The sequence below is a fragment of the Physeter macrocephalus genome, chromosome 20 (genome assembly GCF_002837175.3).
Source record: "Physeter macrocephalus isolate SW-GA chromosome 20, ASM283717v5, whole genome shotgun sequence".
In the NCBI taxonomy this organism is placed as follows: domain Eukaryota; kingdom Metazoa; phylum Chordata; class Mammalia; order Artiodactyla; family Physeteridae; genus Physeter; species Physeter macrocephalus.
The window spans coordinates 43,002,640-43,017,301 of NC_041233.1; the positions used below are offsets into that span (position 1 = coordinate 43,002,640).

Consider the following 14,662-nt stretch of genomic DNA (forward strand, 5'->3'; position numbering starts at 1 on the left):
AAAAGATGTAGTATTACTCTATTTTATAAGCCAGTACAGGGTGAAGCTCACAGAAGCTAGCTAAATTGAGAGGCAAGACTCAGTCTGTATTTTCCTAGTTAATAAAATAATACTCTTACCATCTTACAGTACTCTTCATTATGTTTGAGAAATCTTCCAGACTACAGAGGAATTAAGAATAAGAAAATAAAGATCAGGTGGCCAAATAAAAATATAATCAATTTGTGTTGATTAAAAAAACCAGGTAAAGTAAGCAAGTACAATAACAGAGATACAGTAGAAATAATAAAAAAAAAAAAACCTCCAGGATTTTATTAAGTATCCATGTTTGCAGAATGAAAGTTTTCAAAGCATGAAACACAGTTAAGATACCATGGAGACATTGTGGGTTTGGTTCCATAACAAAACATATATCACAATAAAGCGAGTTGCATGAGTTTTTTGGTTTTCCGGTTCATTTACAAGTTATGTTTACACTATACTGTAGTCTATTAAATGTGCAATAGTATTGTCTACAAAAACAGTGTACATACCTTAATTAAAAAATACTTTATTGCTAACCAGTGCTAACCATTATCTGACGCTTCAGGGAGTTGTAATCTTTTTGCTGGTAGAAAGCCTTGCCTTGATGTTGATGGCTGCTGACTGATCGGGTGGTAGTTCCTGAAGGTTAGGGTGACTGTCGCAATTTTTAATAATAAGACAAGAGTGAAGTTTGCTGCATCGATTGACTCTTCCTTTCAGGAACTATTTCTCTGTAGCAAGCAACGCCATTTGATAGCATTTTAACCACGGTAGAACTTCTTTCAAAATTGGAGCCAGTCCTCTCAAACACTGCTGCTGTTTTTCAACTAATTTATGTAATATTCTAAATCCTTTGTTGTTATTTCAACAGTCTTCACATCGTCTTCACCAGGAGTAGATTCCATCTTAAGAAACCACTTCCTTTGCTTATCCATAAGAAGCAACTCCTCATTTGTTGTAGCTGGTTTAATCTTCTAATCAGACCACTAAAACTTTCTCCATACCAGCAATAAGGCTGTTTTGCTTTCTTATCATTTGTGTGTTCACTGGATTAGCACTTCTAATTTCTTTCAAGAACTTTTCCTTTGCATTCACAACATGGCTGTTTGTCTGAAGAAGGCTTGCTTGAAAGCAAGCCTGTCTTGGCTTTCCACCCTCACTAAGTATAATCATTTCTAGCTTTTGTTTTAAAGTGAGAGACTACTACTCTTCCTTTCACTTGAACACTTAGAAACCATTGTAGGGTTATTAGCTGGCCTAATTTCAACAATATTGTGTCTCAGAGAATTGGGAGGCCCAAGGTGAGAGAAAGATGGGAGAACAGCCAGTTGTGGAGTGGTCAGAACACACATGACATTTATTAAGTTCGCCATCTGTTATATGGGCACAGTTCCTGGTGCTTCCAAACAATTGTAATAGTAACCTCAAAGATCGCTGATTGCAGATCACTGTAACAAACATAATGATGACAAAAATGTCTGAAATACTGTGAGAATTATCAAAATGTGACGCAGAGACACAAAGTGAACAAATGCTTTTGGAAAAATGGTGCATGCTGATAGACTTGCTTGACACAGGTTGCTACAAACTTTCAATTTGTAAAAAATGCAGTATCTGTGAAATACAGTAAAGCAAAGTGCAATAAAATTTGATAGCCTTTACTCAGAAAATTTCTGGTATATTATTTTATTTCCAGATAAAAGCAAATTTCTACAAGACCAATAAAGAAAAAAACATAAAGGAACAACATATTAGGTAGAGCTCAGATTTCTGCTCCGTAGAAACAAAACTGGAAGACAATGGAGGAAAGTTTGTAAATAGAGGAAAAGTTTGTGAAATAGAGAACCTAATATTTGGTCAAATTTTCATTCAGGTATAAAGCCATTTACATTCTCATATATACAAGTACTCATATTTTCTTACCTAAAAAAACATTCAAGGACATACTTCAGTTGACTGTTGAATAAAAATAAAGAATTTAAAAATAAGTAAATCATGATATAAATATTTAGACATGAGTATTAAAACCAATAAAATAAAATCTAAATATAAACCAAGAAAACTTTAATTAATTTAATATTTACAAATATATATACACATATATACATGTATATATATTGTAACTGAATGCAGGAATATAAAATAATTCTTAAAGGAAATGTAACATGAAAAAAATTATAGTGTAGCTCTCAATTCTCAAATTTCATTAACAGGAGCAGTAGTTTTGTGTGTGTGTGTGTGTGTTTGGGACTGGGAAGAAGATTTGTGACAAATTAGAGACATTAACCAATGCAATTAGATGGCATTTTCTTGTTTGGCATTTTATCATCTTCGTCTCCATCAATTTTTTTGCTACTTTTCTGTAAATCTAGATTATTTGGAGCCTAATTCCTTATTTTAAATCACTGTGTGTCTTACCAATATCTAGTTTTCACACGCACACACACACGTACACACACACACACAATTTTAAACCTCATCAACCTTATATAATAGAGGAACTCTCAATTTCTATTTTAAATCATTACAGACATGGATAAATTAAGATATTAAAGCAGTGTAATAGAATATGACAGAAACATAGGATCAGTAGGTTTTCAAAGGCAATTAAATTTTATACAGATGTCTATTTAAGACAGAGTAAAGGGGGAAGGCAAAGAGTTTGTAAAACTAGTTTCACTTCTGTTAAAAAAAAATAGGTTAAAATTCCAGCCACAGTTTGGTGACTCTTGTCTTTACTATTCAGATGTCTTGATAGACTGACGAATTAAATTTAAAATTTGAAACCGTAATAACTGAAAGTAAATATAATTCAGCATTTATATGACTTTCAGAGGGTGAAAGACTATCTAAGCAGAAATCAAAAAGGGAAAAAGGGATATATTTCAATACATAAAAACGCCAAGCTTCTAGATCTCAAAAACAAATAATATTAAAAGGCAAACAACATACTGAAAATATTTTTAAGACTGATGACAACGTGTTGATTTTTGTGCTATTAACATATGCCATGGAAATAAAATTTTAAAATACCAAATTTAAAAAAGAAAATAGACAAAGTAAATGAACAGAAGAAACACAGATAAATATATCAAATAAATTATGCTATCAAAGAAATGTAAAATTTAACTTTATATTTATTAACAATATTTCAGATATATATCACCCTCAGTATTGACAAGTATGTGCTGTTATAAACACACACTACTGAGGAGGAAATAAATCACTGCAATCTTTCTGGAAAGCCATCTGGCAATTTGTCTGAAAGAGTTCAACATGCTCTCATTTCTTGATCCAGAAATTCCACATCCAGGAGTTTAACCTAGGAATATAATTAAAGGCACAGCACAGTAATGAATACATTATATGTGTTGTTAAACAATATAAGCATCTTAAATGTACAACTATACAGCCTAATTAATAACATTAGTGGAGGTTGCACATTATTGCAAATTGTTTTTTTGAAAAGCAGATGCATTGACTTAGAACAGTGGTTATAATATGTGAGGTAAAAATAATCAACAAAATTTATATATGCAAAGTGGTGAAATATCACTGTGTAAACAGACAGGTAGATAGATGATACATAGAAGATAAATACCGATAGAAAATACCTCAAAATATTAACAGTGGCTATTACTGGGTTGTACAGTTTTAAATATATTTTCTTTATGTTATTCTGTACCTACAAGACACTCTAGGATGATTTTTTTCATCAGAATGATAAAAATACATTTGCTATTCACCTGTAGAAGTTTTACATTGCCAACTATATGAAAATTAAACTGCACTGTTTATAAGGCACTTTAATGACTCTCCTCAAAATAGCCCTAGATTATCTATCTATATATCTATCTATCTGTCTATCTATATATCATCAATTGTGTGTGTGTTTTTAAAAATTATTTATTTATTTATTTCTTGGCTGCATTGGGGCTTCGTAGCTGCATGGGGGCCTTCTCTAGTTGCAGTGAGAGGGGGCTACTCTTTGTTGCGGTGCGCGGGTTTCTCATTGTGGTGGCTTCTCGTTGCAGAGCACAGGCTCTAGGCACGTGGGCTCAGTAGTCGTGGCTCGCGGGCTCTAGAGTGCAGGCTCAGTAGTTGTGGCGCACGGGCTTGGTTGCTCCACGGCACGTGGGATCTTCCTGTGTCCCCTGGATTGGCAGGCGGACTCTTAATCACTGCACCACCAGGGAAGCCCCCTGTGTGTGTGTTTTTTTAAACTCCCTTATCCAGCCTCTATCAAATGCAGGCATATTTTTTATCTTTATTAATCTCACCTTTGATATATGAATCAAAATTTGCTTTATTTAAGCTGCACGTGTTTGAATATCTCTGATTCTTGTTATTTTGACTAATTCACTCATAATACTTGATCATATGAGTTTTCTACCAGAGCTCTCTTTTAATATTTATTGATAAATGTCTTTATAAATTTTTTTTCTAAATTGTGTTCATGTACTTTGAGTCCCCATCCTCATGACTGTGAGCTCCTTTATAGTTCCAGAACTATTACCTATTTTTTAACTCTACTTGAACAATTAGTGGAGTTCTTTGCATACAGCAAGTGCTTGATACATTTATATAACTCATCAGAATATTTATAACTCAAAGAGTTATCACAAATTTCTTTAACTAAAGGGTGGGGAATGAGTTTTTAAATTGGATGTGAAACTGTAATGTGTCTGAGTCTATAGAAAAAGAATGTCACTGAAGCTTCCTTTTAATAAAGTAAAATGAAATGTTCATTTTAAGTGAACATTCAACTCCCTGATACACTATCTTAAAATTGTGTTTAAGTATAATCATTAAATAATTTGCTTTGCAGGTTTTACATCCAAATCTCTGTTTAAAATTAAATAGTAATGATAGATAGTCCCCCTTCATTCCCTGAAACATTTGATCAATTTTGTAATCCTAAATAAAAGCTTCAAGATTCATGTCAGTGTCATGTTTTCAGGAAAATATGCAAGATCTGGTTTCAAATAAGCTTCCAGATTGAAATTAAAAATTTCCATCTCTTTCTCTGCTTACAGTTTGGAGGCAAGTTTAATGTCAATATTACACAATTAAAAATAATATTAATTTTGATAATACTAATAATTTCCATATATTAAATATGCCACTTACTGTTTTACATACATTCTTTGATGAATCCTCACATTAATTATTGAATGTAGATATTATTAACCTCACTTTGAAAATTAGGATTCAAGCTCTGAGGAATTAAATAGCTTATTGAAAACTTACTAGCAAGTTTGGTATGTTTTGTTGTAGGATACAGACGTTCACCACTCAATCTACTGGAATATTTATGAGACTACTTACTGTAACACCCAAAAGGCCATCTCAATGAAAAACTCTGAGCCCATATCTGTGCATTTTGATCCACTCCCACGGCCACATTATTTTTCCCTCCAGTTGGGTGCAATAACTTTGTGAGCACAAAGATCTGGGAGTTATAAAAATATACTTATCAAATGTCAGTGTGTGTATTTGGATGTCCCACAGGAACCCAGAGAGAAAGGCAAGGATCCATGGGTCAAGAATACTCTAAATAGTCTGGAGCTGAGAAGCCGTTTATTCAACAGTTCTTGAGTGTCTGTGTGCACCATACATTTCTGGTGCTACAGATATAAAAGTATATCAGCCTTACCCCTGCTCTCAAGAAAGTTATAGGCAAGGAAACTCAGACGTACAGTCGACTAGCAAGAATGTTCAATAAATTTTGATATGGATGAGCACAATAGTCTCTGTATAGATGTAGATAAGGGAAAATTATCAACTGTTCCTCAGGTGGTCAGAGTATGTGTGCAGTTAGAGGAAATCACCAAGTATAAATGAAAAGAGAAAGGAGTGTATAGGACTATGTTAAAATTGGGAACTTCTCTTCAGTGAGACAATATTAATAGGGTCTAAATGCAAGGCAGAATGGTATATGTTTAAAACATTAAGGTGACCAAAAAAAAAACCCTTATATATCAAGGTCAAATATGCAATTGAAAGGATATTCAAATGCACATTTTGGATACAACAGTCAGTCACAATTTGTAAGGTAAAAAATATACCTGAAAATTTTTCAGATACATATTGGAATACATGGAAATAATAAAACAAGAGTATTTTTTTTAGTTCCTTGAGGTGTTTTCGTTTGTTTGTTTGAATATGTGCATAAAGTTCCAGTGATCAGGCAGAAACTGATGTGATTTTCATGAGCCATGGCTGTATGAGTATTTCACATGTGTGCTCTTTGCTCCGTCATTTTAAGGATGAAAATTATCAAAGCAAAGACGTACTGTTTGGCACAGAGAAATATACTCATATTTTATAATAACCTATAAGAGGAAAGAATCTGAAAAAAGAATAGATCTGTATGTGTGTATAACTGAATGACTTTGCTGTACACCTGGAACTAATACAACATTGTAAATCAACTATACTTCAATAAAAAATAAATAAATTTTTAAAATTAAAAAAAAGAAAATTATCAATACTGTTTGGAAGGTTTTGAAAAGAACCAGACATCATATATTTTGTAGTATATAAGCTTCAAAGATATATGTGACTGTTCCACTTGTGTTTCTTCTATGATCACATAAAAAGTTGAAAGTGATCAGCTTGACCTATGCCACCCACACTAATATTACATTTTTAAAATGTTCACAAAGGAAAAATATTTCAAAATGTATGACACTTTTTCAAACAATTTGATATTTCTGCCACTTGAAAAAAGCAAAACTAATCAAAGAAAAATAGAAATGGTAGTTTGGCCTCTTAAGAATATATGTTAAGTATATATGTGTCTAAATAATAGTATTGTGAACATGTAAGATTTGTTTTTCCTTTCTCTGTTAGTTAACATATAGAAACAGACAGAAATCTGGCTAAATATTTTCAAAAGCTTCTGGGAAATAGTATACTTACAATATAACATGAGATGAGAATAACAGTGCCCACAAATTGACAGTGACAAATTGTTATTGACAGTTGTGCAGCAAATTTTCTTTCATGTAATCTAAATCTTATTTTTTTTGTTAAAGGGAGATTATAATAGATTTTAAATACCAAATGTATATTAAGTGGGTTTTAAAAAAGATATTGAAAAAGAGAAGTTTCTAAGTATAAACAACACATAAAATGTAATGAAAGTAATTTAATAATTGATAAGTTCAATTATTTAGTTATTAAATTGTATAGCTTGCTAAAATTTCAAATCACTTAATTATCAGTGCTAGAATATATTCATAGTTGATGATGAAGTTTTTACTATTTTAACGTAACTGTTCTCTTTCTAAATGCTATAAAATTATTCGGTTAAAATACAGACCACAAATCTAAGCAATGATGAGTCCAGTATTATATACAGAGAAGGGTAGATATTAGAATCAGCTAAAATTAAGAATTATAATAATTGAAGATAATATGCCAGAGATACCAGTCATTCTGAGCTCAGTTTACCTTTCTAGGGTTGTCTCTGAATATATTTGTTTTTATTTTTTCCACGATAACAGGCAAGGCCACTCTTGGAGATTATTGTAATGTCTGTCCTTCTTCAGATTCAAAATTAACTAGTCTATGGTGTTCAACTACAAATCTTGAAATCTGAGTCTAACTGCTGGCTCAGGTGTTATCTAGCTGTCCAGACTACAATATCTGCATGTCAATTCTTTCTGAGGTAATGACGCTGAACTAAACTCTCTGATTTTTTTTTCCAGGAAGAATTGAACCCCATCATTGTTACCCCACCGATCCAAGCCATTGATCAGGACCGGAATATTCAGCCACCATCAGATAGGCCAGGCATCCTCTATTCCATCCTTGTTGGTTTGTATCTGCTAACATTTTGCACTCTCAGTTATAGCTATAGAATCATGTAGGGAAAAAAAATGTTTCAAATTTAAAAAAAAACTTTAATAACAAAGATTTTCTTTTTAGAAATTATTTTTTAGAAATTTTATTGAAATTATTTTTTATGTAAAAATAAATTTAAAAATAACCATTTAAAAATAACCATTTTTCGGGCTTCCCTGGTGGCGCAGTGGTTGCGCGTCCGCCTACCGATGCAGGGGAACCGGGTTCGCGCCCCGGTCTGGGAGGATCCCACGTGCCGCGGAGCGGCTGGGCCCGTGGGCCATGGCCAATGAGCCTGCGCGTCCGGAGCCTGTGCTCCGCAACGGGAGAGGCCACAGCAGAGGGAGGCCCGCATACCACAAAAAAAAAAAATAAATAAAAAAATAACCATTTTTCTTCTTTAGTATTAGTCTCAGTGAAATTTGTAGAACAAAAAGTAGAAACACTTTTATTGAGGAAGCAAAACAACTTCAAAAATAGGATTTAGGGCTTCCCTGGTGACGCAGTGGTTGAGAGTCCGCCTGCCGATGCAGGGGACATGGGTTCGTGCCCCGATCCGGGAAGATCCCACATGCCGCGGAGCGGCTGGGCCCGTGAGCCATGGCTGCTGAGCCTGCACGTCCGGAGCCTGTGCTCCAGTGAGAGGCCCCCGTACCCCAAAAAAAAAAAAAAAAAAAAAAAAAAAAAAAGGATTTAATCCACCTATTGGTAGTTTCCTCTGTTTACATCACCTCATAAAGAATTCTCTAAGAAAAAATTGAAAATCAATTGAAAAACTTACAGTTTGCTCTACTAGTACTTTATCATTGGTTGGATACCATTACATAATTCTAAAAATATGTGACAATTAAATAAGAGCTATCGGAGCCAAAACGAAAGAGAAAGATCATGTTACCCCAAGGAAACGTTATATCCTTGGTTAATTTTTCCTTGAACAATTTCACAGAAGCCATTTAAATCCATTCTTGTGCATATCTGCCAGTTGTACCAAAAGCAAAAATGAGAATCTGATCGTGTCACTCTTCTTAAATTGCTTTTGCTAAAATATGGATATTGCTGCTTTGCATGATTTATAGTCTCCAGAGAGACAGATATATGTAAAACAGACCATATATCTCTTAATGAAGAAGGTCAGTTCTGAAGTATGCTTGAAAATAACTATTCAACGGAATTTAACTTTACCCTTAACCCCTTCCCACCCCATGTACACATATATAACAACACAACCACCTAGAGACATTAGACAGATTTCAAAATATGATGCTATATCCTACTTAGAAGTGCTATCTGTAAAGAAAATTCAAGTAATTCTGTTTCAAGCGTTTGGTGTCTAGAACTACATACATATTATAAGTCAGTTGTATAGATTAGACTATTAATCTTTTTAAAAGTGCTTATAAACATAAACAGAAGTCTCTTTTAACTCTGTAGGGGGTTTGGTGTACATAAAAGGAAATAGTCATTGTTTATTTTATTAACTGAGGGCTTGACAATATGTCAATTACTATGCTACAAAGATGAGAGATAAATGTTCTAGGTTAGGGAGGGGTAGAGTCTATGGATAGAAACATGCCAAAAGATAAAATACATGGTTTTAAGTACTACAAATAAAGTATGAGCCACATATCATGTGGTCTCATGGGAGTAAAGTACTAAGGATTTCTAAGAAAATTGCTTAGACAGAGTTTTTTAAGCAGAAAGAGAGGGGTTTTCAAGTATAAAATGGGATAAAAATTATTTAGATAGTTGATGCAGCCTGTGCAAAGTCCAAAGCATTACATTTAAAGATAGTCTTGGGAAACCATGTTACTCAGAATGGGATAGTATCCACCGATATTCATATGTTTCTTTCACTTTAAAAAGTTAATCTCTTTCAATAACTGAGTGCTTACTCTGTTGAGCAAGACAGATTCCTTACTTTGTAGCACTGGTTTTCGGGCAGCAGAAACAGGCAATAAACAATTAATGTGATAAATAAATGTATTTATTATACAAAATAAATGGTAGTCAGTGCTATGAGAAAAATCGAGCTGATGAATGGGATTGGAGGTACAGAAGGGGTGTTACAGTATTAAATAGGATTGATCAGGATATGTCTCATTGAAAAGGTGAGATCTGAGTAAAATCCTATAGAACTTGAAAGAGTTAACCATGTTGATATCTGGGAAAAGAGTTTCTAGGCAGAGATAAAAGCAGGAGTTTGCCTGATGAGTTTCAGAAACATCAATGAGGCCAGTAGCACTGGAGAGGAGTCAGTGAGGGGGAAGTAGAAGAAAGAGGGTATGAGAAATAAGGGGGGCCAGAAAACGTAGTCTTGTATACTGTTGAGCTTTGTTGGCTTTTACTCTGAGTGAAACGTGGAACCAATGCAGGAATTAGAGCAGAAAAATGACATAATGACGTTAAGTTTCATCAACCTCCAACATTAGGATAATGGATAGTACTACATAATATATATAACCTCTATCATTAACTTTGCTTTCACAGCTAAGTTAAATAAATTTATATATTTTTATAGTATGTACATTTCTAAAAGACAGAGAGGACATTGTAAGTGCTGAGAGCATAGCCTCTGGAATTGTACTATCCATGTTTAAATCCTGACTTCAACCCTTACTATTCATATAATGTTAGGCAAGTTACTTAATCTCTCTGTCTCAGATTGTTCCTCTTTAAAATAGACTTTTGGCAAAAGGATTGATCAAAATAGACTTTTCTATAAAAGTGTTTTGAGAATTTGATCTAATGCATGTAAATATTAGTGCCTGGAAAAAAGCACTCGATAAATGTTAGTTGATGTTGTTATTACCATTAGGAAGAAAAATAAAGTATGTTTCCTAAGTCATGCAAAACTGATAAGAATAGAAGCACAAACCCTTTCCCTCTGCCACAAGACAGGGTTCCCATGACTCTGATTTTACCTACTTTTCCAGAACTCTTAGTTTCCCTTATGTCCATCCAGATAATTCTGAATGTATGTGTTCTTCAGAGCTTGTTTTCCCAGTTGCTAGGTGGCAAGCTCTTCTACTTTCACACATTGTTGATAGTTGGTTTACTAGACTTGAGGATGTGGATGCTGATGTGTGTAAAAAGGTTAGCCAGGGACTATTGCCAACCCCTTCACTGGTCCTACCATCATTATTATCAATGCGGGAATTACTGCCACTGCTATTGATTACCCACAGTAGCCTGAGCCAATTCTATGTCATCTTAATGGAGAATATCAACAAAAAGATGGAAATTATAAAGAGGAAACACATTTTGGAGTTGAAAAGTATAACAACTGAAATTAAAAATTCACTAGCAGGGCTCAATGAAGATTCAAGCAGGAAGAAGAAAGAATCAGCAAACTTGAAGAGAGGTCAATTGAGTTACCAAATCTGAGAAGATGAAAGAGAAAAAGAGTGAAGAAATGCAAAGAGAGCTTCAGAGACCTAAAAAATACCATTCTGTAGACTAATTTATGCATAACAGGAGTCCCAGAAGGAGAGAACAGAAAGGGGCATAAAGAATATAGGAATAAGTAATGATCAAAAACTAAATTTGAGGTAAACAATCTATACCTCCAAGAAGCTAACTGAACTCCCCAAAAGGATAGACCTACAATAAATCCACGCTTAGACACATCCCAATCAAACTGTCAAATGACACAGACAAAAAAATAATTCAAAAGTAACAAAAAAGAGGTGACTTTATAATAGAAATTGATTCTCAATAAAATTATAACCCAACTTCTCATCAGGAAACATGGATACTGGAGTACATTAGTATGACATGTTCAGAGAACTGAAAGAAAAAAAAAGTTCATTAATAGTTCTAAATACAGCAAATATATCCTTCAAAAGTAAATGAGAAATTAAGGTATTCCCAGATAATCTGAGAATTTATCAGTAACACACCTTTGCTACAAGAAATACTGAAGGGTAGAGACCTAAGGCTGAAATGAAAGCACAATAGAAAGTAGCTCAGTTCTACATGAAGAAATAAAGAACACTGGTAAAAATAACTACATAGTTAAGTATAAAATACATTTTATATATATATATATATATATATATATATATACACACACATGCTAGTAATTCTTCTTTCTCTTATTTGATTTAAAGAAAATATCATAAATCAATAATTATACATCTATATTGATGGACAAAGTAGAAACATGTAACTTGTGATAATAACAGCAAAGAGCAAAGGTAAAATAGAGTTATACAGGAGTAAAATTTTTATATATTATTGAAGTTATGTTGCTATTAGTCCAAATTAGATTGCCATAAATTAAGACATCAATCTTAATTCCCAGGATAGCCACTAGGAGAATAGTTTAACAATTTAATTGTTTACATAATTTGAAGATTTATAGTAAAGCACAAAACAAAGGAATTTAAACAGTACACATGAAAAATAAGGCAGTAATGGAACAATAGAGGAACAAAATGGATATAAGGTATATAGAAGACAGCAAAATGGCAGAGGTAAATACCATCTTTTTAGTAATCACAATCAATGTAAATGGATTCAATGTTCCAATTAAAAGATTCAGATTGGCACAATACATAAAAAAGAGAAAAAGAAAAACATGATCTAACTACATGCTATCTATAAGAAACACATTTTAGATTAAAGACATAACTAGTTGGAGCATAAAAGGATGTAAAAAGGTAGTTTATGTGAATAATAACTAAAAGTGAGCTGAAGTAGCACTACTAATGTTAGGTAAAATAGACTGTAAAATAAAATTTTTCACTTGAGACAAAGATGGACATCTTATACTGATAAAAGGGTCAATCCATCAAGAAGGTATAACAATTATAAGCATATATGCATCTAACAATAGAGCCCAGAAGTGAAGCAAAAATTGGCAGACTTGAAGGGGGAAATAGACAATTCAAGCACAGTAGTTAAATACTTCAATACTATACTTTCAATAATGGATTAAAAACTAGACAGAAGATTAGCAAGGCAAAAGAAGAAATGAACAACATTATAAGCCAACAATATCCTATAGACATCAATATAATGCTCAATCCCAAAACAATAGCATATACATTCTTCTCAAGAATATTCTCTAGTATAGACCATTTGCTAGGTTGTAAAACAGGTCTCATTAAACTGAAAATGATTGAAATCATACAAACTATATCCTCTGACCACAAAGGAATGAAATTAGAGGTGAATAACAAGGGAAATTTTGCAGACTCACAAATTAAACAACTACTAAATAACAAATGGCTCAAATAAGAAATTACAAAAGAAATTAGAAAAATACTTTGAGATAAATAAAAATAAAAATACATTATACCAAAACCTGTGGGATGCAGCTTAAGTGACAGTCAGAAGGAGATGTATAGTTGTACATACCAACATTAAAAAAGAAGAAAAATTTTTTTTTTTTTTTTTTTTTTTTTTTTTTTTTTGCGTGACACGGGTCCCTCTCTGCTGTGGCCTCTCCCATTGCGGAGCACAGGCTCCGGACGCGCAGGCTCAATGGCCATGGTGCACGGGCCCAGCCGCTCTGCGGCATGTGGGACACGAACCCACGTCTCCTGCATCGGCAGGCAGACTCTCAACCACTGCGCCACCAGGAAAGCCCCAAAAAAGAAGAAAAATTCTTAATCGGAAATGTAATTGTTCACACTAAAACCCTGGAAAAGGAAACTAAAAGAAAGCATAAGGATAGAAATAATAAAGAACAGAGTGGAAATTAATGAAATGGAGAGTAGAAAAATAATAGATAAAGTCAATGAAACTAAAAATTGATTATTTGAAAGAAGCAATAAAACTGACAAACTTCTAGCTATATTGACTAGGAATAAAATAGAGAAGAAGCAATTTACTAACTCTAGAATGAGAGGAACATAAAAGCTTCTGCATAGTGAAGGAAATCATGATCAAAATGAAAAGGCAAGGTATTTGCAAATCATATATTCTATAAGGGGTTAATATCCAAAATATATAAAGAACTCATACAACTCAACAGCAAAATAAAAAACAAACAACATGAATTAAAAATGAGCAGGGGATCTGAATAGACATTTTTCTAAAGAAGACATACAGATGGCCAACAGTCACATGAAAAAGTTTTCAACATTACTAATCAACAGGTAAATGCAAATGTATATCACAATGAAATATCAACTCATACCTGTTAGAATAAGTATTATCAAATTGACAAGAAATAACAAATGTTGTAGATAATGTGGAGAAAAGAGAATCCTTGCACACTGCTGGTGGGACTGTAAATTGGTGCAGCCACTTTGGAACAATGTGGAGAGTCCTCAGAAAATTAAGTATAGAACTATCATATGACCCAACTATTCCACTTCTGAGTATTTATGCAAATAACACAAAAACACTAACTTGAAAGATATATGTGTCCCTATGTTCACTGCAGCATTATTTATCTAGTAGCCTAGATATGGAAACAACTTAAGTGTCCAGTGATGGATGAATGGATAAAGAAGTGGTATATATATAAATATATATTAAAAAATATATATATATACCACTGTATATATGTGTGTGTGTGTGTGTATATATATATACACACACACACACATATATACATATATGTATGTACACAAACAATGGAATAGTATTTGGCTATAAAAAATAATGAAATCCTGCCATTTGTGACCATATGGATGGACCTTGCGGGTATTATCCTAAGTGAAGTAAATCAAGTGGAGAAAGACAGATATTGTAAGATTTCATTCATATGTGGAATATAAAAAAAAACAATGAACAAATAAAAAGAAAACTTATAGATACAGAGAACAGATGAGTG

The 14,662-nt window shown here is 33.2% G+C and overlaps 1 protein-coding gene across 16 annotated transcripts in view; it reads left to right on the forward strand.

The window, feature by feature from the left end:
• PCDH15 (protocadherin related 15) overlaps positions 1 to 14,662 on the forward strand; it is a 699,366-nt gene that overhangs the window by 369,745 nt on the left and 314,959 nt on the right. For all 16 annotated transcript variants that reach the window (XM_024121304.2, XM_055081163.1, XM_024121303.2 and 13 more), the window contains one exon: positions 7,740 to 7,848. In XM_024121304.2, coding sequence (XP_023977072.1) covers positions 7,740 to 7,848 — 109 coding nt within the window. The remainder of the gene's footprint in view (positions 1 to 7,739; positions 7,849 to 14,662) is intronic.